Source organism: Anguilla anguilla, chromosome 17 (assembly GCF_013347855.1).
Source record: "Anguilla anguilla isolate fAngAng1 chromosome 17, fAngAng1.pri, whole genome shotgun sequence".
NCBI lineage: Eukaryota > Metazoa > Chordata > Actinopteri > Anguilliformes > Anguillidae > Anguilla > Anguilla anguilla.
The window spans coordinates 15,015,033-15,040,333 of record NC_049217.1 but is presented as its reverse complement, the minus strand read 5'-3'; the positions used below and the strand labels follow the sequence as shown (position 1 = coordinate 15,040,333).

Sequence of the window (25,301 nt, the reverse complement as noted above, 5' to 3'; positions counted from 1 at the left end):
TCTGCAGTGGAGGTCGCCAACGTATATATGCAGGTATGTAAGCCTATTTGAGACTCAGAAATGAAAATACTATTATGACTGGATATGATAGGTGTGTGAATATGATAGAATATAATTTATTATTAATATTAATAATAATAATAATAATAATAATAATAATAATAATAGCTTGTGCCCAATTCACAGGATCTGTTAAACTTGTCAATATCAAGAAAAACTAAAGATAAAGAAGAACAAACATGCTTTAAAATACATTTGCATACAAATGACGTTATGCACCTAATTTGGTTCTGTAATGGTTCTAAATTGGTTAAATTATGGGGGTAATTTGCTTCATTTTAGTCCACACAGTATTTATTGGGAAGGATACCAATGCGATTCAGACGTTCATGTTCGTTTTCTCCAAAAAATTCTAACTTGTTCGTTCTATATTGTCGAAACTTCTAAAGTTGGTTTTTTATTTTTTATTTTTGCGGTTGGAGCTTCTTTCCGCGTTTGGTGATGACTCAATGTGACGCCATATTCATGGGACGTTTGTGTAAAGAAACAGCGATTTTATACATTGAAACCCCTCCGTTATTTTCCATAAATCTATTAATGCTAACATTATTCTGGACATTCGGCGTTGCTCCGTTTCAAGGTAGATTACCAGGTACGGAAAATGTACTAAATTTATTGTGTGTTCATATGTAAACAAAGTAGCTTGTGGCTAGCATACTGCCGCCTAGCTGATATTGCTTGTTAACTTAGCTAAGCCTGGCGTCTTGTCGGCTGTTTGCCAGCCTGCTAGCTGCCTGTCTAGTAGTTGTCAGTCGTTTCTCTAGCGTTAGCTTACATAGCCAGCTAAACAACCCACTCAGGCTTTTGTTGACTGTTGGAGTCTTTCAGAACCAAGCACTGCCATTCTTGAAAAAAATTTGTCCAGTCTGAGCTAACTTCATTTGTCAACAAACAAACCACAGACGTAAAACGGTTCTGTTTGAGAAGTAAGGGGCTTGCTAGATTTGGTTGGCTAGCTAACGTTGACTTGCGTTCATTAACGTTAAGTGTGGCTTTGTCGTGCTAATTGCCAAATTCTTTGATACTTCATTGATAACGTTAGCCAGATGTTACATTTTTTAAATGAAATTTTAGCCAGGTATTAAAATGTCTGTTCAGCTAACTAGATCACTAGCGGTTTCATTTCCGCTTAATTGTGTTGGCAGATGGCCCATGTTGTTTGATCTAAGTCGAATGTACTGTTTCTTTGTATTCGAATCTCAGATGCTGCTCTGTCAGTTTGGTTATTGGCGTGACCATTGAAAAGTATTACTGCATCATTGGAAATCATATTTGCACAGTTAATCCCGTGTCATGGAAATTAATTAATTGCAACTGTATTGCAAACTTGCATTTTGATGCAAGCATGTAAAATTAGATCGTTTGGGAATACTCTTCAGAAACTCCTGTGACTGATGTATGCTGTGTGAAAAGGTCATTGTTTGAAGGGTGCTAAAGGAATAAGTAGTGTTGTTCTGTGCTGTGTTGTGTTACAGGACTCTCCACTGTCTTGAGTCTGTGGGGTTGGGGGTCACAACAAGAGCAGGACCAGGGGTCACGCTGGCAAGCGGAGGATCAGGCGAGCTTGAGATGGACATCCACCTGTCCGTGAGCTTCCTGCGGGCGCAGCTGGGCGGGGCCATCGAGGAGGCCGTACGCACCGCCGTGGAGACGGTCCTGTGCGAGACGGTCCGCCTGCTGGGGGGTCAGCTCGGCGAGCTCCAGGGGGCCGGGCCCGAGAAGGCCCAGGACGTCCCGAGCCTGAAGCTGCGTCTGGAGGCCAGCGGGGGCGACTGGAGGGTGCAGCCGGGCGGGGGTGGGGCCGGGGCCGGGGCCGGGATTGGCGAGATGGACGCGGGGCTCAGCAAGAGGACCGTCAAGGGCCCGCTGAGCCGGAATGGCGGCGGCTCTCAGAAGCTCCTGAACAACGGCGACGTGCCCGAGCCCCCCGTGCTGGTGGAGCAGGGCGACTGCGCGGGCTTTCCCGACCCCTTCGACATGGTCTCCGGGGGGCCTGGCGTGGAGGACTTTGAGGAGGGCCACGACATGGGGCTGCCCACGGACTGGGAGCTGATGAACAGGGTGTACAAAGCGGAGCACAGCGAGGGCATATCCCTCATAGACGAGGGTGGGACCGCGCACTGTAAGCCCCGCCCCTTTTGGGTTCCGTGTTTGTGAATGGGAGGAGCAGTGATACTGTATAATGGGGGAGTTATAATACAGGCAGCGATACGATTTGTCCTGCTTGGATTTATCGCTATAGATCCAGTCCTACTATCAGCTGTCAAAGAATGCAGAGGCTCTTGATATGTGTGCTTCTAACATACCCAAGTCCTTTGACTTGGGTTGAGATGATCAAGGCCTGAAAAATTATCATCAGAAATCAATTTTCCCCTGATTATTCAGGGAAAATCAGGACGGTGACATCCCTGATAGGAGTATTTATAGTGCGTAAGCGCAGTCATTTGCTAACACATTATACGCCACGTGTCTCAGTGTGTTACATTACATAACAGGCATTTAGCAGACACTCTCATCCTGCTTGCGCTACTTTTTAGCATTTTTTACATAGCATCCGTCTATACAGCTGGATACATACTGAAGCAATGCGGGTTATGTACCTAGCTGGGGGGTACGAGGGCAGTGTCCTACACGGGAATGGAACCTGCAACCTCTGGTCTCTCTCCCCGCGGGCAGATGCGGACGAGTACCTGCTGCACGGGCGGGACCTGCGCATCATCACCGTGCCGCTGGAGGAGGAGATGTCCGAGCTGGACGCCGCCGAGCCCGAGGACCAGCTGCCCCGCTTCAGCCCCGCCGAGGTGAAGAAGGAGCTGCCCGAGGCGCAGGCCTCCTCCGCGGCCGAGGACGCCTCGGCCGTCCCCCTCTCCTACGAGGTTGGTCGGGCGCGGCGGCTGGAGGTGACATCACGTAGGGGCTACCATGTTTGTAGTTTTTTTTTGTAGTTGTGGTCATGCAAATGCCTCCACCAGACCTAGTGCCTCTGAAGAGGAGATCACGAGTTGGCGCGCAAACGCCTGGGGGAAGCTGTGAAGTCACTTCTTGTGAAGCGGTAGCATCAGTTCTATTGGCTGGAGACCTTGGTCTTTAGCTGAATGGGCCAATCGCATGTCCTGTTGTTTGGAGGAGTCCGCCAGGGGCGTGGTTTGAAACCTGAAACAGACCCACCCCTGTTTCATCTCTGTTTTTGCAGGATGTGCTTAGAGAGGTTTGGATGGAGTCATACAGTGCGGGTAGTCATGGAAACAGAAATGAGGTGTGAGGTGGATAGAGTTGCTCAGTGTAATTAGTAAGGCTGCGTGAAATACCTCAACAATAATTATCAAATTCAATAATGATCATCACCAGCATGTGGTGTATTGTTTTTTTTTTTCATCTTGTTTTTCTATTTAATTATACCTGATGCAGTAGTAAGCATCCAGACTTCACAAGTCATATGAAATGCTTCTGGGGAAAAAAAACGCCACCACTGATATCTATTGGGATTTGATAAGGCAGCCAATCAGCAGCAAAGTCGTACAACTTCTGTGTGATCATGTGCTGTTTTTTGCCAATCACACACAAGCCGCAAGGACTTGCTGCTGATTGACTGTCTTATCAACACCCCAACAATAGATATCAGCAGTAATTTTGTGCCCTGCGATAGACTGGCGACCTTCCCAGGGTGTGTTCCTGCCTCTTGCCAGGAATAAGCGGGTATAGATAATGGTTGGATGGATGGTAATCTTCCCAGATGCATTTCACGTATCCTCTGAAGTTTGGCCTCCGAAGTCTGGATGTTCACTACCGTGCCACCGTATAATTAAAGGCGAGAAGAGGCAGTGCGCCACAAGGTAGCGAATGATCGGTATTGCGTTCGGCCCTAGCCATTAGCCGCGGAAGCGTGAGCATGAGCGAGGGGCATGGCGATCCTGACGGTGTCCCTCTCCCCCCCCCCTCCTCTCTGCAGCCCCCGGGCGGGGACTCGGGCGAGGCGGGCCCCCAGGTGGAGTTCGGGCCCAAGGACTACGTGGAGGAGCTGAGGCTGTGGCTGGAGCGCCTGTGCCCCGAGGTGATCCGCGAATACGAGCGCGACGGCTGCCTCTGCGAGCTCTCCCGCCGCAAGCTCATCAAGTTCGCCGTGTCCTTCATCATGGAGGAGTTCGGATTGTAAGAGCCCGCCCCCTTCCCCAGACACCCCACCCGTCCGTCCGCATGTCACACCCCATACGCCATGCCTGTCAACTGCGCGTCCCCAAAGCGAATACAGAAAGGCCAACATTCGCGAAACGTTTCGTTCTTTTTAAAACGTTTGTGCTTTTTAAGGAAGAGCCAGTGAGGAGATTGATTCTTGTTTACCGGAGGAACCAATCTCCATATTCCACGCACAAGTATTGAAAGCTTAAAGCTCAAATCTCAGGTGAAGCCGCCATTTTAAAATGGTCACCCGGTACCTTGTTGTCAGTCGAATCCATTTATGGTAATTGCAGACAAAATTTCATTGCGCACAGCGCAGTTGACCATTTTGCGATTCAAAAATATTGGACCTCTTTCAAGAGGCTGTTTTGCCAGTGCTGGCCTCGCTTTGCTTGGTAAAAATGCAGTCTTAACGTAAAAACACTCGTGGACTATCTGTAAATGAAAAAAGAATCGCTGGATCCAGAAGCCACGGGGCGGGCTTCTCGGCCCTGCAAAACGGCCTTGCGGTAAAACGGTTTGGTCAGACGAAACTCTCCCCGTCCCGCCAGCTATCCCACGTCTGCCCAGAAGACCATGCTGGCCGAGCACATCGTCAAGCTGTTCCCCGCCCTCCGGCTGTGCGTGCCTTCGGCTGGGATCGACGGCATCGTGAGTGACCCTTACGTTACGTCACATTTATCAGGCGGACGCTTTTATCAAGTCTGCCTGATAAGTGCACACCGAAGGTCATTGGAGCAACTATAAAGAACAGGTCCGATAAGATAATATACTCAGTGTGTAACAGTTATCCATAGCCATGAACACATTAAGTCCAGTTCACACAGTAAACATTACTCTCTGACCAAACTAGGAGTCATGACAAGCTAAAACATCAAGATACAAAGTACAATATAAATGCTGGATGGAGGAGCATGTAACATGTAAGTGGCACAGGAGGTACATGTAACATGAAAGTGGCACAAGATATACATGTTTGGCATGAAAGAGGGGGATTTAAGTGATAAAAATGATCCCAGATCGGGAGTGCCCCTTACCAAACCGAACGGACACTGCTTTCCGAAGGCGGGTCATACGCGATGTCGTTTCCATTACTTTAGTCAAAACAAAAAAGCATACGCAAGCTGCGGCCAATCCTAGTTGCGAGGTACTGTGTCCCAGGTTTCAACCGGTAATTCAAACCAGCGGTCCTGGCTGATTCAAGAAGTGCAATGAGAGGGCAGACATTGATGTGGCCACAGATGATGCAGTCTTTTCGTCTTAGTTACAGACCCGACGAGCACTTGAGACCCAGCAGAACACAGCAAAGGGGTTATCCGCTGATCCGACAGAGTCCTCCGAGTCCTGAGCTCTCGGGCGCTGCAGCCTTTGACCTTTGACCCTTGACCCTCTGCAGGAGCACCTGTATGACCCCATGTCGCGGACGGGCTACATCGAGACGCGGCTGCGGAACTTCCGGCGGACGCTGGAGGCCGACAAGAAGAAGTACGTGCTGAAGCGGAGGCGGGCGGAGCTGGGCCTGGCCGAGCCCAAGGCCCGGGCGGGGCCGGGGGAGGGGCAAGGGGCGGAGGAGACGCGCAAGTGGGTGTCGCTCCTGAAGAAGACGCGCCCCCTCAGCAAGAACCTGCCCACCATCCGCAGCGGCATGGAGCGCACCTTCGCCGCCCGCAGGAAGTGGATGAGCAGCAAGCGGCCCAGCGTCAACGCCGTGCTCGCCGAGTACCCGCGCTTCCTGGACGTGCCCTCCACGGTGAGAGCCGTCTCCATGGACACCGGGGCCAGGGGTGTGCAAAAATTAATTAAAAAAAAAAAAAAAAGGGATATTTACTGAAAGTTTTGCAAAAAAACTGTATTCCTATATTCCGTTGGTCAAGATTAGGGACACATTTTACAATTTAACCACAAACCAGTTTTCATTCAGATGGAATAATTAGGGATTGAAAGTATAAAAAGGCACAATACTGAAGGTTGTGCTCTTTCAAACGTTTTTCTTGCTGAACACATCCCTCACCTTCCAAAATGTTTTTTCCTCATCCTCTGTAGTAGCTGATTGTTTACAAACAGCCAACCAATGCTAAAACTGCAACATCCTGGCCAATACCGCTGTACCAGCCATCAGTCTGGAGATCTATCTCTCCTGAGTGTCAACCAAGTAATGTTTGGAAAGCGCTTGTGTTAATGATACTTGACTTATTTACCGTCAGTGGTGGCCCTCTTGTAGACATCTTGCTAAATGTCTGCATACTGATTGAGGTGTTGATGTAATTGTATGGAAATAGAATATTTTCAAATTCATTTGAATGTTTACCTTTTTAAGGAAATAGTATTTAATTGCATATTTAAGTTGAAAGTATTTAGTAAATACATTAATGAAAGATCCACACTCAAAATTTTTAGTTAAGATGAGGCTGAAAGAAATATTTAGGCATGTTGCCCTATCCACTCTATTTAAAATGCACGTTTTTTTTTCGATTTTTTGACCGAGGCTTTGATTGGTAGTTTCCGTCTCATTTTTTTGTACACCTGTGGTGTACCTGTAGAGTTGAGTATCTAAGACTGCTGGCAGTGTACAACAGCATTGCACTGAAGAAGACGATGTGCCAAAATGCTTGGATCTTTCAGCATTGTTTTAACAAAGAAAACTTTGAGCGCGGATATTTCTGAATGTATTTGTTGAATTCCTCACGTCTCCACCCCGCTATTTTTAAACCTGGAGCCCCTGAGGCTTATCTCTCATATATGGGGAAAACGGTTTTGAGGGGTGAAATCCTGACGGCTGTGTTTGCTTCAGCGCATGTTTGGAGAAGTGGCATTCTGTTTCTGCGTCCAGATCGACCTGGAGTTCGAGAAGATGTTCCCGGGGAAGGGGGACACCTTCCTGACGCAGTGGTCGGCGTGCGTGCTCCCCAAGGTGCGCCAGATCGCCGAGCGGGAGAAGCACCCGGAGATCGCGGCTCTGCTGCAGCAGGCCGCCTCTCAGCAGGAAGGTGAGGGCGAAACGTTTGGGGGAGAATGAGATCGCTGATCAAAAAAAAAAAAAACCTCGGGAGGAAATGATTGCCGTTTTTTTTTTTTTTCCGCATGCCATTACGTCATCTCATGCTTACAGGTGGTGGGTGGAGCCCGATAACATTAGCATGACTGTGTGGACTCTCTGTGGCCTGATTGTGTTAGCATTAGCATGACTGTGTGGACTCTCTGTGGCCTGATTGTGTTAGCATTAGCATGACTGTGTGGACTCTCTGTGGCCTGATTGTGTTAGCATTAGCATGACTGTGTGGACTCTCTGTGGCCTGATTGTGTTAGCATTAGCATGACTGTGTGGACTCTCTGTGGCCTGATTGTGTTAGCATTAGCATGACTGTGTGGACTCTCTGTGGCCTGATTGTGTTAGCATTAGCATGACTGTGTGGACTCTCTGTGGCCTGATTGTGTTAGCATTAGCATGACTGTGTGGACTCTCTGTGGCCTGATTGTGTTAGCATTAGCATGACTGTGTGGACTCTCTGTGGCCTGATTGTGTTAGCATAAGCATGACTGTGTGGACTCTCTGTGGCCTGATTGTGTTAGCATAAGCATGTCAGTGTTGTCTCTATGTAGTCTGATTGTGTTAGCATAAGCATGTCAGTGTTGTCTCTATGTAGTCTGATAGTGTTAGCATTAGCATGTCTGTGTGGACTCTCTGTGGCCTGATTGTGTTAGCATAAGCATGACTGTGTGGACTCTCTGTGGCCTGATTGTGTTAGCATTAGCATGACTGTGTGGACTCTCTGTAGTCTGATAGTGTTAGCATTAGCATGTCTGTGCTGCCTCCGCAGACGCGTGTACCCTGACCATGCTGAAGGTGCTGATCCACTTACTGCCTCCCACCAACACTGGCCGGGCGTCCCTTCCCACCAAGTGCAGCATCAAACACGCTATCCGCTACCTGGTGGATATCGTCCCAGTAAGTTCGCATGGCTCCCGCTAATCATTTTATCATCTGCTGGGATGGGATTTTAAAGTATTCACTGTTTCCAGTATCGAACCACTACATAGAGCTGAACCAGAGACTGGATTTAAGCATGTGCATCAAGAGCTTTTCAACTTTTTATTAGCTGATAGTTGGGAATAGGGAATATTCAGCAATGAATCAAAATACTAGTGGCTCCAGAGTATCAAATGTGTGGAAAAACAGTATTTCCAGATGAATAAGTTAAAGTTCACACTCTTGCTGATGTATGGTAAATGATTGCTGTCTGCTAGTAAACTGAGTAAGAAACATACAGGATCATCAGCAGGAATGTTAAAATGGAAGTTTGCCTTTGCTCTCCTCGTTGATCTGTCACTTCACCCCAAAAAGATGGACACCAAGGTGTCGTCGCTGTTCTGCGACCCGGGGCCCCCGGCGGGCCCCGCCCCGAGGGACCAGGCCAAGCCCTACATCCTGAGCATGGGGCCCCTGGACACGCCCGGCCGGCAGCTGTACATCCTGGCCCCCGCCGAGCGCGTGGCCCTGCCCCTGCTGGAGGGCAGCCTGGTCGCCGCCGTGGACAAGCTCTTCAAGTTCCTGCGGGTCTTCGGCCTGGGCTACCCCATGCAGCTCGGCTCGCTCTACGGCTTCCTGGAGCACCTGTACGGTCTGGAGAAGCCCCACAGTGCCCCCGGTGGCAAGAGGTCCAAAGTGCTGGAACTGGTGTCTAGGCTGCACGCTCTTTCCTGACAGAAAGCCGCCAGCGCGACTTGACCCCGCCCCTCGTGACTTACCAGTCCCCCCCACCCCCCAACCCCACCTCTTGTCGCCTTTCTTTGCCTCTTCCTTCCGAATCATGTTGCTGGAGGATGTTTTGTAACATTGAGTGTATTGTAGGCACTTGAGAATAATGACTTAATATATTCTGCAAGGTTTTCTGTCAGTGTAATGCAGTAAGCTGCAGAGTTTTCCACTGTTTGCTAGTCTAGATAGGCCTTTAGGATACCTTGAAGTGAAACCCTGGTTTGTTTGTTTTTCTTTTTGTTTTTTGTTTTTTAAATAAGCCTGGTAATTTTAACTGGTACAGAAATGATTGGGTTTGGTCATTTAGTAACTGAAAGTCAGTTCTGTGATGCTCTGGAGTGTTAGGCCTCGCCTTGGTTCATTATTTGATCCTGTATGTTAAAGTAAGATGTCACTGAGCAGTGGTATTACAGATACTTCATGTAATGTCTCAGAGGCATTTATTTATTGAACTTCTGTGGAACAGCAGGGACACTATGCACAAAATAGCAAAACCAAACAATAGCACTATATGGAATCCATATACAAACAATGTGCGGTTTATTTTGTTGTTTTTTTAAAGAATCAAAATGTGCCAATTACATTGAACTTGAATGGACATTTTATTTTATTTTGGTTTTATTTGACTTAAACTTACAACGTTTTCTTACTAACGACATTACTGACGACATCAAGCAAAATATACTGCCACATGTATTTATTAATTTGGCAACGTAGCCATGAAAACTAAAGTGTTACTGTTTAAGTACATTAAATTATTATTCTTTTTAAATATAACAATCAGTAGTTAAATATTACTTGCAACTGTAGCCATTACATTTTGGTTTACTGTTTTTGGTACAGTTACATATTTATTGAACTAGCATTGTTAGTCGGTTTTGTGAATGTCTACTCCAGTTGTTCTACCTGCAGTTTTATAATGCAATATTTTATTTGTTTATTAATCATTGGCAAAGTATAATACTGTTGCTGTCAATATGTTAAACATAAATGAAAAAAACTGCTAAATGCGCATTTAGTTGTGTAGCTATGATAAATTACTGTTTGTTCAAATTATATTAGTCATATTTAGTTTTCATTTTTGGTCATAAGTGACTAAATTCTGATGGGAACCCATGAATACACATTTATAAAGTTCTGTGTATGAACAGGTACTAGAGTTTAACTATTGTCTAGAGGAACCTTTTGTGGATTTGGATTTCTAGATATGAATCCCATTGTATTTATCTATGGATGGTTTTGTTTTTATAAATGGAAAAAACTCAATAAAATGGGGACATACTGTTCAGCCGAGACTAGTAACTTTAGTAATTGACTTTCAAGAACATAGTTTTCCCCCTATCTGTGTTGCCATATTTTAATGTGTTAATCCCTTGCATATTGTATGTGGTTTGAGAATAATTTCAAACGATTCAGTGAAAATGCTGTGTCAAATGCAGTTTCGTGGACAATTTGTTTGTATAAAAAATTGTTGAAAAACTGAATACCTTCTTAAGGCTGTAGATAAAGGCTATTTAGTAGGGTGGAGGGCTTAATGACGTCTAGCAAATTAACAGATGTTGCTGCTAAACTTCATTTCATAAAAGCCTGATATTTTTCGGTTTAAGCAAGCTTAAGTCTTTTGAGCTTCCCTGCTTCTGGTAACCTTGGGAATATAATCGTCTGCTTTCCTCTGTGAGTTACATTCTTCTTTTAATACATTTTCTCGTTCGGTGGAGATGTGGTTGGTTGAAAGGTCTGCCTGCTTGCCACTGGAGTGTAGACATCTCACGGCAGTTGTGGGTGTGGTCTGACTTTACACAACCATTAAATGACCACCCAGCTAGCGTCCAGGCACAAAGGCTGAAGCTTGCATCTAGGGGGTGGGGTACGTGGGGTTTACGGCAGACGGCGGAAGTTATTTCTATCAGCACTACCATCTGTCAGCTACTGCTGCAACAATGTGGATCTCCGTGGCGATCATTTCTGTGGCTTTAGTTGTTTTTCTGTTCAAATATGTCACAAGAAAGAAAGGACCTAATCCGTTTGGTGTTGATACTCGAGAGCCGGTGAAACCGCTGGTCACGGATAAGAAAGAAAAAAATAAAGTTCTCAAGCAAGGTGAGTTTCTGAATCTAGTGGCTATCAACGCGGTTGCCCCGAGTGTAGCTTGCAAAATATTTTACAGCATTACTGCAGAGTGAATATATTGCAGAAAATATCTAATCTTAGATTTTGATGTTGAAGTTATGCTCTAACACAGGGTCTATTTTAAAGGGCACTGTTGATGGTTCTATAGCTACGTTAATTAGCACCCGATTTTCTGCAGCATATTCCCCAGCCGACTACAATTTATGGTTTTTTCAAGTGCAGCAGCTATCATGTCAAATACCAAACTGAGATAGGAAACTGCGTATGCTCCTACTGGGTGAAGCGAACGATTTCAGGTTGCGTTTTTTGCTACGACCGCGGCTCTAGCTCTGTCTGTCGGTCGGTTGGTCCACAAAAAGTGTCCCACCCCGTAGCTGCCATAGTTTTTGCCCCAAGAGGCTGAAATTTGGCATGGACGTAGGTCATGACCGAAGGTAGATGTGAGTAACCAAAGAAGAGGTCAGGGTGTGTGCGTGTGGATGCACACACACATGGATGCATGCGCGTGTGCGGTCGCTGTTTGTTTGCTTACCGTCACCATGCTCACTGTTTTAAAATCGGCATACCCTGGTCTCTATGAGTAAGAAGTCTCGCTCTTAATTTCCAGGATTTCTAGCCAGCAAGGTGCCGGAGAACCTGGATGCCATTGTGATCGGTAGTGGGATCGGTGGGTTGGGGCTTGCGGTGCTTCTCGCCAAGGTTGGGAAACGAGTTCTGGTCCTGGAGCAACATGACCGCGCCGGTGGCTGCTGCCACACCTTCACGGAGAAAGGCTTCGAGTTTGACGTTGGTGAGCCCGCTGTGGCCGTGCTTTCCACACTGACTTAACACCTCCCATCCCCTTTCCCTTGTTTTAACATCTTCAATTCATCTGCCTACTTTTTTTAAATCAGTAGCCTATAGCTAGGGCCACCAGTTTGTCTCCGCCATGTGGCCTGCAGGGATTTAACTTGTATTTCAATTAATTTTAACATTATTATTAGAATTGTTTATTGCATGCATACACATATAACTTACAGACAGGATTCTTGAATACTAAGTTCGATTGAATGTGCTATGAAAAATTACGGCGAAAATGAATAGCCTTGGCACCAGAACCTGTGTTATATGTTGATAAAACTCTCATCACACTGACAGCCAAGGATTGCATTTAATTACTAACGCAATCATATACCTTAGAACAGAGGGCTAGACCTACAGGGGGAGCGGTTGATGCAGTCACTTTGCAAACTGAAGACCCTTTATTTTTAGGACTCTTTTTGCACCTGTCTGACCAATAATAATCTTTTTGAACTTTCCCACTACATTGGAACCCCCATTTGTTTTATGATTCCGCTTTACTCGTATGTGCACTGTGCTGACAGAGGCCCCTGTTGGTCTACAGGTATCCACTACGTCGGGAACTTGCTGGATCACTCGCCTTTTCGCTGCATGCTTGACCAGCTGACCAACGGGCAGCTGCAGTGGGTGCCCCTGGAAAACCCCTTCGACAAGGTGGTGCTGGGCCCCCCCGAGAACAGACGGGTATACCCCATCTGCAGCGGCCAGGACCGCTTCCTGAAGGAGCTGAAGAGGTGCTTTCCCGGGGAGGAGAAGGCCATCGACAAGTACATGGAGCTCATCATGGTACTGCTTGCAAAACGCCACAGATCAGATCAGCTGTCCTCTAAACACTGCCGATCAAAACAGCCGCTCTTTAAGCACTCCTTGTCATCACAGCTGCTGTCAGAAATACCACTGACCAGAACAGCGGCTCTTTTAAATACCGCTGAACGGTACAGCTGCTCTCAGAAATACCACTGTCCAGAACAGCTGCTGTATTAAATACCGCTGACCGGTACAGCTGATCTCAGAAATACCATTGACCAGAACAGCGGCTCTATTAAATACCATTGACCAGACCAGCCGCTTCTAAAAACCTCACTGACCAGAACATCTACTCTCAAAATCATACTGACCAGAGCTGCTGTGCTTAATGATAGCACTGATCAGAACAGCTGCTCTAAAAAAAGACTACTTTGTCAGACAGAAAACCTGTTAAATTGGTTTTAAGAAGCATTTTTTAACATTACAAGAACTATGTACATTTTCTCATCTTGCAATTGCACAGATGAAAACAAATGCCATCAGCTTTTACGTTATACAGCCTATACAAACACAGTTTCTTACAAATGTTTGATGTGATTTGGTTATGGATGTTGTTTGTTAATAAAGATTGATTTCACATTTAATTGCTACAATAAAAATATGTTTGTTTACACAGATCACATTTTTTTAAGCCAGTAAAGAGGTGCCTGGTGAATTATCAAGATCACAAGCTCGAGTGTCATTCCTTGCATGGTGTGAGGGTACAAGTGACATCTGAATGGAAATTGCTACTGCTAAAACTCCTGCTTCCTTTTTATTCATAATTAATATTAATTGCCAGCATGGCATGGTTAGCAGTGATGGCAGCTCTGACTCAGGTGGGTCTGTGGTGGGCGTGTTTTGCAGAAAATCAGCTGTGGTGTTTGGTTCCTGGTACTGCTGAAGCTCCTCCCATTTCCCCTGGCCAATTTCCTGGTGTACACTGGCCTGGCCAGTCGGCTCTCTCCATTCTTCAGATACGCCTCGCGCAGTCTGACTGAAGTGGTGAACGAGCTGACGGACAACCAGGACCTGAGGGCAGTCTTCTGTTACATCTGTTACACTTATGGTATGATGTCACGTTTCAGTCACACTCATTATGTGTTGCTCTACGCGACACTAATGGAATGTAATGTTAAAGTTTTGTTATTACGCTGAGAAGCAAGTCATGAGAAATTTAAATCTCATGTATTATGATGGTTAGGGAATTGGACTGACACAGAGGTTGCTGGTTCTATTCCCAGGTGTGCAGCTGTCATTATGGTCTTGAGCAAGGCCTAAAACTAAAATGAAATCCAGTTTTAGCAATAAAAAGTCACTATGGATAAAGCCATCTCCTTGGCAAACGCATAGTAATTATATTAGTAGTAATAGTAATAATAATATTAATAGTAATAGTGGTAGTAATTGAAATGGGAATAGTAGTAGTAGTAATAGTTCAGAAAAATAGCAATAGCCATACCAGTCACCATAATATTAATAGTAATAGTGGTAGTAATTGAAATAGGAATAGTAGTAGTAGTAATAGTTCAGAAAAATAGCAATAGCCATACCAGTCACCATATCTCATGTCCTCCTCTGTGCCTCCCTCTGTGTGTAACGGTATTTGCCCTGTTTCCAGTCTCATGCTGACGATTGTTGCGTGTTTTCCAGGAACCATCCCGAAGTATGCCAGCTTCTCCATGCACAGTCTCCTGGTGTGCCACTACCTGAACGGTGCCTGGTACCCCAAGGGGGGCGCCAGCGAGATCGCCTACCACATGATCCCCACCATAGAGAAGGCTGGGGGGGCGGTGCTGGTCCGCGCTCCGGTGAACCGCATCCTGTTCAACGAGGCCGGAGAAGCGTACGGTAAAGCGACGGCATCGTTCACGACGGGCTCGTTTGTCCGCGACGTGACACTCCGTCCCCCACGGTGTCCCGGGGTCGTAAACTCCCTACGCAGGCGTAGTAACGTTTGCTACTGTATGTCATACCAGAGGACAGCGTCTTGCTGTTTTCTGTTAAAAACATTACAGAGTAATTATGTGGGATGATTTATTTTGACATTTCCCAGCACAATAGATGCTGAGACTGCTCTACCCTCTGTGACGGTTAGAGCAGTCTAATTTCTCTCTCTTTCTCTTTCACTCACTCACTCACTCACACACACACAGAGGGACAGAGACAGAGAGGATATATTAATTAGCCTTGTAGCCTCGATGCCTGGTGAGGTAGTTCTAGCTGTCTGCCGTGCCACATATCAGGCTCACTCTCTCTCCCTCTCTCTCGCACACACACACACACACACATACACCGTGCGTATAAACACACACACTTTTTGTGTTCTTTGGGTAAGTGTTGTGTATATCATAATGCAATATGCGAGCACTTTCCCTTAAAAATGGGACAAAGGGTGCGACCTCAGCCCTTAAAATGGGGGAAGTAGCTGTGGAGATAACGTTTTACTCAGTGGCAGCAGTTTTTAAAAACAATTGTTTTTTCCTCTTGGGTTTCAGGCGTAAGTGTGATGAAGGGTCAGGAGGAAGTGCACGTACATGCCCCCAAGGTCATCTCCAACGCTGGGTTCTTCAACACGTACCAGCAGCTGCTACCTAAGGAACTACAGGCTCTTCCTGGTAAGTGCTCCCCCGGCATTCTAACTGGCAGCAGCTAGCGCCACGCCCACGGGCAGCAGTTATGGCCTTGCCATGTCTATGGGGTGTGTCAGGTCTATCACCATTAATGAGTCTTATAGCAGAGTGGTAAATGGCATCTAGAGGTGTAAGGGTAGTAATGGAAGGATGCCTGTAAATTTCCAAGCAAGATTATCTGTATGAACATTGAAGTTGTGTTTGTCATCTATGCTAGATATTTATTGTGTCTCTCGATTATAGTTCCATCTAAAGAGTACATTTGGAAACTGCTATAATCAATTTAATGCTATGTGTGTAACATTGTGAGGTGTAGTTTTTAACCCTGGGTAAGTCTACGCACTCTATGTAACATTTTGAGGTGTAACGGCACGGTGTGTAACGCTGTGGTGTGTAACACTGCCGTGTGTAACGCTGCAGTGTGTTAGACTGTGGTGTGTAAGCCTATGGTGTGGAACACTGCGATGTGTAATGCTATGGTGTGTAACACTAAGGTATGTAATGTTGCCATGTGTAATGCTGTGCTGTGTAAGCCTATGGTGTGTAAAACTGCAATGTGTAACACTGTGATGTGTAACACTAAGCTGTGTAACGCTGTGCTGTGTAATGCTGTGCTGTGTAAAGCTGCACTGCGTAACGCTATGCCTTGTTGTGGCCTTGCAGCCGTGCAGACGCAGTTGAGTATGATGAAGAATGGACTGGGGGGACTGAGCATGTTCCTCGGGCTGAATGGCACCAAGGAGGAGCTGGACCTGAAAGCTGACAACTACTGGATCTTCTCCGAGAACAACCTGGACGAACCGTAAGCACACCCTCTCAGCTCTCCAAAGCAGAAACGCACCCTCATTACATCACAGCTCTGTAATACTACAGGCCTGATCTGGAAAAGCCCATAAATCTTGTGATTTACCTTGTCTATTTGAATTAATCCTGTCCTTACACTCATTCATTCAAACAGGGGTAGGCAACCCTGGTTTTGGAGCTGAAGAGAGATTCTTTATTTGTGCTCCATGCAAAACTATAACCACATAACTGTTCATTATTAGGCTTAATGAATGCAGATGACCATGTTCTGGAGGAACTCACACCATTCAGGCTCTGAATATCAAGACTCACACCCTTAATGATCCATCGTTCTCTGAAATCAAGCTCAGATGGAACAAAAACATCTCTGACACTCCAGGATTAGTAATGCCTTCCCTTCTATTAGACAAACAAAATGAAGGCATGGGAGAACACAACTTACAATGCTTGTTTGCTACAGTCTAGAATCTTCCACAGTTCACACCCAGTGCTTGATATACACTCATCGGCCATTTTATTAGGTACACTGGTTCAACTGTTCGTTAACGCAAATTTCTAATCAGCCAATCACGTGGTAGCAACTCAATGCATTTAGGCATGTAGAAATGGTCAAGACGATCTGCTGAAGTTCAAACCAAGCATCAGAGAGGGGAAGAAAGGTGATTTAAGTGACTTTGAACGTGGCATGGTTGTTGGTGCCAGACGGGCTGGTTTGAGTATTTCAGAAACTGCTCATCTACTGGGATTTTCATGCACAAACATCTCTAGGGTTTACAAAGAATGGTCCGAAAAAGAGGAAATATCCAGTGGGCGGCAGTTCTCTGGGCAAAAATGCCTTGTTGATGGCAGAGGTCAGAGGAGAATGGCCAGACTGGTTCGAGCTGATAGAAAGGCAACAGTACCTCAAATAACTGAGAAATAAGATGCAGAAGAGCATACGTATACCTAAAAAAGTGGCCGGTGAGTGTATATTCCGAAAGCCATTTACCATGTTGCATTTTATTAAAGCAATTCAGATATAAGGAGATGGGTCCAATCGATTGTTTGCACCTACGACCCCCTGGACACCCCTCAGTTGTCCGAAACCTTGCTGAAACAGCAGTCTGGAAGGTGTGCAGGCCTACTAGAGCCTTATGCAGCGTTAGTGCTGCACAGACAGCACGTATCCATTCCAGTTCCAGTTCCCTGGTATTGAGTAATGTTCCACGTGGAAAAAGAATACACGTGAAGCGTGTCGGCCATCAGCCAGCTTTCTGTAACGTACACAAACGCATCATTTAAAACAGAGGTGGGCAACAAGGGCCGTACCTGTTTCTGGTTTTCATGCTGTTGGGAAACAGACAGTTTTGTGTATTCTAAGTCCCGGAGGAAGGGCCACCCCCATGACCATATGGGCCTCCATTCCTGTCGGTTTCGAGGTTTCCCCTCCTGGGAATTTCCACTGGGCCCCCCGTGAACCAGTGTTGGTCTACACAGTCAATCAGCTCATTTACCAAGGGCAACTGGCGGAAACAAAAACCTGCATGCACACCAGAATTGCCCACCCCTGATTTAAAATCTCCTCAGTCTGCCACCAAAATAAATGTAGGGAAAGTGGCGAATCGCAAACATGCACAACCCAACACCTGCAGAAAACAAATATGCTTTGTTGCGTCTAACAAATATGCTTTGTGGGCGGAGTCAGGCCTGCAGATTGGCAAGCTGTTTAACCCTATAATGTCAGAGCGCTCATATAAAAAAGCGTTTTCAGGCCTGAGCGGCAAGGCTGCCCCGCCCACAGAGCTGAGAGCATTAAGGCCTTCCTCCATTACAGGGTAGAGACCTATATGAATGGAAACAGGGAGGAGTCAGCCAAGAAGGTACCCTTGCTATTCGTCGCTTCGCCCTCAGCCAAAGACCCGACGTGGGAGGAAAGACAGCCAGGTGAACCTATGAGACCCATGTCTCCATCACTACATCCAATACAGGGCTGTGAAACACAAGTCCTGGACGGTCAGTGTGCCGGTTCTCTGCAATAGACTTTCAATTCGAAAAGCAATTAGGTCTTGGATACAAGGCGTGTCCTTTACCCAATCAGACACCTAAACAGAACAGATGGGCTGAAACCAGCAGACCCTGTGGCCCTGCAAGACTTGGCCCAATTTGTTTCTCTTGTGTTTCCTGAGCTGTGCCAATAGTATTTTAGAAGCAAGCTGCGGACCCTGCCAGTGTTTTCACCCTTCGGTTCGAAACCGGAGATACGATGGGTAGAATGAGCCACAGTGTGACAAGCTGTTCTCTTCTCTAGGGAAGTCCACTCTGAGCCTGGTCACCTTCGCCAATTATGAGTGGTTTGAGGAGTGGAAGGACGGGAAGGTGACCAACCGGGGCATGGACTACAAACAGCTGAAGGAGGCCTTCATCAACACTGTCGTCGACATGGTGGTCCAAATCTTCCCCTGCATAAAGGACAGGGTTAGAAATTCCCCAATACCTTACAGTACTGAGTCTGACCAGGCTGAATGTAACCTAATGCCACTATAAATGAAACTGACCAGACTGAATATAACCTAATGACACTATGAATCCTACCAGACTGAATATAACTTTATGGCACTATGAATATGACCAGACTGAATATAACCTAATGGCACTATGAATCTGACCAGACTGAATCTAACCATATGACACTGAATCTGACCAGGCTGAATATAACCTAATGGCACTATGAATCTGACCAGACTGAATATAACCTTATGGCACTATGAATATGACCAGACTGAATGTAACTCAATGACACTATGAATCCAGCCAGTCTCGATGCCATGCCCCTCCTGCTCTTTTCCAGATTGAGTACATCGACGCCGGGACTCCCATAACGAACCAGCACTACATCGGCGCTCCGCGCGGGGAAATCTACGGCTGCGACCACAGCACGGTTCGCTTCAGCCCCGCTGCCAGTGCCACCATCCGGCCCCAGACTCCGCTGAAGAACCTCTACCTTACAGGTGAGTGTGCGTTCTCTAACTGTCAGGTGAGTGTGAGGTGTGTCTCCTAGCTAGTGATCACTAGAACTAACAGTCAGCTTCTTAGCAGCAAGGTTAATGTAATTTCGGAAGACAGTTTCTGAAAATACCAGGTTGTCCCTTCCAATGTGCGTTTGAATTGTTTGAAAGCTCACCTTCGCGTGAGCAATTAGTCACACATGCTCCCATCCTTGTGTGTGTGTGTTGTGCGTGTTCCTGCGTGTGTGTGTGCACATGTGCGTGTGCCTGGCGCAGGTCAGGACGTCTTCACGTGCGGTTTCGCGGGGGCGCTGGCTGGAGCCCTCATCTGCGGCTCGGCTCTCCTCCATCGGAACTTGCACCTCGACACCATCGCCCTGGCCAAGAGCCTCCACAGCATCAATGACAAGAAGAACCTGTAGTTGGAAATAATTAAAAAATAAATTATTTCCATTTTTATTAAATAAGTAAATGCAATTTACTTATGGTTATCGGTTTGTATAAGCACACATACCATATAATGAAATATTAATCATGAAACAATTGTTTTAAGCAGGTGTGCTCAAACTTTTGACTTGAAAGTATTTCATAATATAGCCCAGTGCAGTGCAAGTGATATTTTAGAATCAGGTCAAATTATACAATTTTGCCTGATCACTTTAACAGTCAAAACTAGAATTATGAAGAAAGGCTTGTGTGTGCGTGCAAAGCGAAGTGGTGCGAAAGCATGCAAACTAAGCGTTACACTGACTATTGTGGTACTCAAAATATTTTCCTAAGGTTGGCAGGTCTGCACTAATTACATTCAGCCCTTCTTTAATCTATAACAAGAGAGCAAACAAGTTATAAATTGGATTCAAATTTATATATATATTTATATTTTGTATACATTTTTTAATAAGAACCATAAATTTTATTTGTAGGTAATGCACAGGTAATGCATGTGGATACTTTTTGTGTTTCCCTTATGCATAGGGCCTGGAAATACAGCCTAAAATTGTTTTTGCAATTTTTATAAATTCTGTTTGGTAATGGTCACTATATACATCAAACAACGCTCTATTAAAGTCAGGAGGATGTCCAGTCTATAATGGATAAAGGCATTACAAATTAGACAAATTAGATGGTTCATTTGTATCTTAAATATAAATATTTTACCTCGGACCACCTCATTTCCTGTTCAATGGGCAGAGTCATTCTGAGCATTGCTGTATATATTCCAACAACATGCAAGCTATTAGAACAGATACAACTGGAAAAATAAAAAGTAGGCTGTGGGTTTTTCAATCAATGTAAAAACTTTAGTGGAGGTTTTGGTGGGGCGACATAGCTCAGGAGGTAAGAGCGTTTGTCTGGCAGTCGGAGGGTTGCTGTTTCGATCCCCCGCCTGGGCATGTCGAAGTGTCCCTGAGCAAGACACCTAACCCCTAACTGCTCCAAACCAGCTGATTGGTACCTTGCATGGCAGCCTTCCACTGTTGGTGTGTGAGTGTGTGTGTGTGTGAATGGGTGAATGAGAGGCATCAATTGTAAAGCGCTTTGGATAAAAGCGCTATATAAATGCAGTCCATTTTACACTGGTGCAACACTGGATAGTCCTTTCAATGCCTCTCCTCTTCCTTAGATTTCCTGGTAAATGTGCCACTAGCATTCTGTTTTTATTCATTCATGTGGTCAAAATGGTGTGTTTCATGAATCGCAAGAAAGAGGTTTGTGTAAATGGCTGCATTATGTGTAATTTGGGATAGTAATGCGGTGTGGTGTAGACCTATATAACTTTCTATTTTAAAAAATTATTTTCTTTATTGTTATTGGCTAGATAAGAATGTTTTCTGTAAGTGTGCAATACCATAGCTACTCCACCGTCTCATCCCCATTTAAATCAGACTTCTGTTTAGAGAATGGTTTCCCGTGCATAATTGGGTGTTAAATACAGAGACTGTTCAATACAGTGATTGCTAAATGGATTCTCAATTTTAAATTTACCGTTGCATTAAAACAATATCAAGCAATTGATGATGAAGCGTCACATTTTTAATGAGGTGACTCAAGAAAGAAAAAAAAGAGCGTGGGAACAGAACGGTTTGCACGCATACAGCACGTGAAAGTGACGTCCTGACTCATGCAACCCCCCTGTCAGATAAATTTGATTAGCTGAGCCCTTTGCAACGGTATGGCAACGGTACAACCATCTTGAGGAACTCTCATCTTGCTTAAAATAAGAAGTTTGAGCTTCACATTTCACATGTAAATGGCGAGCAAGACCCAGCTTGAGATTAATGACAGCGCTTTCTACCCAGGGATTAATTTTCATTTCATTTCAATTATTGGCAATGTGAATATACACAATATGATCTTGTTACACAATTCCGCATATTAGTAGGCTATAAATAAGTGCCTTGTTACAATAGGTTTTGCCTACAGTAGCAAATCTGGTCAATGCAGGCCAGTTTAGCTACTGTTGCTGAAATATAGCTAATTATGATTTGGAAATGTATGGATAGGCGAAGTTATCTAGTCTAAGTGGATCTTGGTCTGCAATGAGAACAATAGTAACTGTAACATGTTTCAGATAATGTACTTTACATTACTGACAATGTTAAACCTAAAAATTGTTCAGTCAAAATATAGACTTGTTTACCACACAATTTTAGTACGGCATTAACTAGCTAGTAGCATACTGCCTGGAAATATTATCTAGCTTGTTCAGCTAACAAAAGCCTATCTTGTGTTCCATTCAGTAGTTGGCCTACCAAAAATGAGCTTGATGACTGCATAGAGACTAGGCGTTGGCCAGCTACCCATTATAACGTTAACTTCTCCGTCCTGAAACAGTTTTTCTGAAGCAAGCAAGAAATGTAAGTTTTAAGTTTGAGACCGAAATGCCGTATTTTGATAGATCGGTGCTGTTTAACAGCTGCCAGCTTCCTAGTTGCCATACATTGTTAAAGTGTCCTGTGCAAATGGTGGTTGAAACGGAAAATCGCTTTGGCGGGTACCTAGCCAAGCACTGAGACCTGTTCCATGCCTTGCGTCATTTTTCGATGCAGTTGGGAAAATATGGACGTCCACAGCTGCACTGGTATCGGTGATTATGAAATATTGGTTGAAATCGGAGAGGGCGCCTATGGCAAAGTGTACAAAGCCAGAGAGACGAAGGACAAGCAACGCCTCGTCGCACTGAAGAAGCTGAATATACCAAACGACCCGGAGAGCGGCATACCTGCGTTCATGATCCGGGAGGTGGCGCTGTTGCGAAAAACTGAGTGCTTCAACCACCCAAATATTGTGAAGTAAGCCGCTGTCTACCCCTGTCTAGTCCTGTGTAGACTACAGCATCTGCTGATCTGATACTCACTACTAAGTTAATTGATTATGCTTTCATGACCCCATGAAGTATTCAGTGAGGTGTAACGCTATTTATATGCAAACGCTAACTGTGCTAACAGGCCATGCAAATATATCATGCAAGAACTCTGTTGTTCGCTTTCGGTAGGTTACTAAACGTATCGGCCGGACTACGGAATCGAACCTTGGACTTAACGTTGGTTTTTGAGTACATCGATCAAGACTTGACAACGTTCCTTGCGTCAGCCCCACCGAGCGGATTGAGTCTGGAAAAAATTAAAGTGAGTCTTCCCTCTAATCTAAACCCAGTTTGGCTCGAATGTACTGCAGCTGTCTACTCAACGCTGAATAGAACCTTACTAATTCATGAGCTGGCAGTCCCCATTTAGAACATTTTACACCCTACATTACAGTATATAACCTGTATTTTGACAAAATTTTAACTTGACCAGGGTTTCCTATGCTTTGTGGGCCAGTGGATGTTGCTTTGTATCATCTAATTATATGTTACCTGTATAGATATTCAATCAGTGACCGTGTGCTGCTTCCTGCAGGATATGATGCGTCAGCTGTTGACCGGGCTGGATTTTCTCCACACCAACATGCTGGTGCACCGCGACCTGAAGCCGGACAACGTGCTGGTCAGCAGCCGAGGGGAGGTGAAGATCGCCGATTTTGGGCTGGCCCGAATCTACAGCCATCAGATAGCTCTCACGCCCTGTGTAAGTTCACAACTGTTTCTAACTGTAGTATTATACCAAGCTTTCACGTGTCATTAGTAATCCCATGCATTCTGTTCACTTTCACCATGTAAGTGCTTATTTTATTAACAGTTACAAAGCTAAGGGAAGGGCTTGCTTGTTTTTAGTTTGGTATGGTCTTGCTTACAACAAAAATTAGTGGAGCTTAAGTTTAGTGGGTGTTTGTGTGTGCATTGCATGTATACCCAGGTGGGTCTAAATGCTGTATGTGTGTGCGTGTGCATGTGTGCATGCGTGCGTGTGTGTGTGTGCGTGCACGCAGGTGGCGACGCTGTGGTACAGGGCCCCAGAGGTGCTCCTGCACTCTGTGTACATGCCCTCTGTGGACATGTGGAGCGCAGGCTGCATCTTCGCTGAGCTCTTCCTCCTCAGGTAGGGACGGGCCACTGCACACACACCAGCACTGCTGAGGCACGCTGGCCCATGATCACTGTAGGGCAAAGGGCGCCATCTAGTGAAAGCACCAGGAACTGCAGTCAGGCAACTGTTAAAAGCTCTTTAGCAGACTAGCATTCCTTACCATGGCCTTGTGTGGTTCACAACAATACAGGAACAGTATCAGGACATTGTGGTACCTGAACTGGCCCCTGCCATGTGTTTAGTAGCTGAATAGAATAGAATAGAAATAGAAAAACTTTGTTGTGAATTAAATTTACATGAAATGGAAAGTGTCATGAGACTGGCTTGCATGGTAAAATAATAACATACATGGACACATCTGTTGATTATACAGTAGCACCTGTAAGCGACATGAGTCCAACATGCCCTTGTTAAAGACTAACATGAGAGATAATAGCTGTGTTTTTGTGAGATAGCGTTTTCCTCCCGCTCCCACGCAGGCCCTTGTTCCGCGAGTTCTCCGAGGCGCGGCTGCTGCAGAATATCTTTGAGTGAGTATCGGCCCGTGCCCGCCCCCCACCCCGCGACGCTCGGCCGCTGCAGGTCCCCGTTCAAGGGCGAGTTGACGTTCTCCTTTTGTGTTTCCCGCAGCAGTGTCTGGCGTTCAACCCCGCCAAGCGGATCTCGGCCTCCAGGGCGCTGGCCCACTCTTTCCTGACTGGACCCTGAAGGGGGGCGGAGCCTGAGGCGGAAATCTGGGGGTGCGGTGCCCCGGTCTGGGCCAAGCTCTACAGAATAAGTTTTTCTGCTGAAATTGAACTTTGATTTCCCAGCTGACTGAATACCCATTATTGAGCAGGTGCTGATTTTCCCAGTTCCTTTGGATTCCTTGTGTCGTAAGGTGCATCTTATAATGTGAAATGAGAGAGCCCGGAACCGCACGGCGAAAATAGCGGTATCCTGGGAGAGGAACAGCTGACTGAGTCTGAGCCATCATGCATAACAAATGCTCAGTGTTCATTTCCTTCTCATTTGTAGAATTTGTAGTTCTTTGTAGTTCTTGACATCTGAAAGAAAATTATTCAAATTGCACCAAGCTCCCCCCGTCCCCCCACCCCCACTTGCAGATATTCATACAGTAACGATGCGCTGCTTTAAGATATCACCTCAGGTATTATTAACGAATGATACCAGACGGATGGACATTGTAATAATGACGTCAAATTCCACGCTGCTGCAGGTTGTGACCATTACAAAATATTCATGAAATTAATGTTTTTTATTCACCAGCACATTGTGTTTTGAGTGCATGGTGTGTGTTTGTGGTGACTGCTAAGGGGTTTGTACTGTTCATATCTGTCTTGTATTGTTGTTGGATGGGCTTTTAATAAAAGGAGAAATAAAACAAAAAATAAGTTTTTACAATGAAGCACTTTTTGTTGTGTAATTCGGCTACTAATATAAATCGTCTTTATACCTATTTTCATATACGGTTATGTAAACGCGTATGTATGAAAATATTTTAAAATACCTTATTTTATTTACATTTTACACAATTGCGCGAGCAGCTCTGGTTTGTTGAAGAGTTGGTTTTAAAGGCACATTTTCTCGTTCGGTGGAGATGTGGTTGGTTCAAGACCTTTGACCTTTGACCTTGTCTGCTTGCCACTGGACTGAGTGCAGA

The 25,301-nt window shown here is 45.5% G+C and overlaps 3 protein-coding genes across 6 annotated transcripts; all 3 read left to right on the top strand.

Annotated features, from left to right (window-relative positions):
- Positions 1–511: 511 nt before the first annotated feature.
- On the top strand, positions 512–10,285 carry LOC118217065. Of its 3 annotated transcripts, none has more exons than XM_035398854.1 (9): positions 512–640; positions 1,536–2,182; positions 2,737–2,936; positions 4,010–4,209; positions 4,788–4,887; positions 5,633–5,986; positions 7,067–7,223; positions 8,055–8,182; positions 8,579–10,285. In XM_035398854.1, the coding sequence occupies exons 2-9, from the start codon at positions 1,630–1,632 to the stop codon at positions 8,936–8,938; spliced, it is 2,052 nt and encodes a 683-aa protein (XP_035254745.1). In that variant the 5' UTR covers positions 512–640; positions 1,536–1,629; the 3' UTR covers positions 8,939–10,285. The 3 variants fall into 3 exon arrangements, with proteins under 3 accessions (XP_035254745.1, XP_035254742.1, XP_035254743.1); XM_035398851.1 differs by having other exon boundaries at positions 512–652; XM_035398852.1 differs by lacking the exon at positions 512–640 and adding an exon at positions 744–986.
- A 500-nt stretch (positions 10,286–10,785) lies between these two features.
- LOC118217068 (all-trans-retinol 13,14-reductase-like) lies at positions 10,786–19,650 on the top strand. Its single transcript, XM_035398856.1, has 11 exons — positions 10,786–11,092; positions 11,730–11,912; positions 12,507–12,748; positions 13,616–13,817; positions 14,402–14,599; positions 15,247–15,366; positions 16,045–16,183; positions 17,999–18,108; positions 18,473–18,639; positions 19,013–19,172; positions 19,446–19,650. Exons 1-11 carry the CDS (start codon positions 10,933–10,935, stop codon positions 19,589–19,591), a joined length of 1,827 nt encoding a protein of 608 aa, XP_035254747.1. The 5' UTR covers positions 10,786–10,932; the 3' UTR covers positions 19,592–19,650.
- A 967-nt stretch (positions 19,651–20,617) lies between these two features.
- LOC118217070 (cyclin-dependent kinase 4-like) lies at positions 20,618–25,042 on the top strand. 2 transcript variants are annotated; one of them, XM_035398863.1, is made up of 7 exons: positions 20,618–22,027; positions 22,220–22,462; positions 22,666–22,798; positions 23,072–23,239; positions 23,541–23,650; positions 24,118–24,168; positions 24,272–25,042. In XM_035398863.1, the coding sequence occupies exons 2-7, from the start codon at positions 22,230–22,232 to the stop codon at positions 24,333–24,335; spliced, it is 759 nt and encodes a 252-aa protein (XP_035254754.1). In that variant the 5' UTR covers positions 20,618–22,027; positions 22,220–22,229; the 3' UTR covers positions 24,336–25,042. The 2 variants fall into 2 exon arrangements, with proteins under 2 accessions (XP_035254754.1, XP_035254753.1); XM_035398862.1 differs by having other exon boundaries at positions 24,269–25,042.
- The last annotated feature ends 259 nt before the right edge of the window (positions 25,043–25,301 follow it).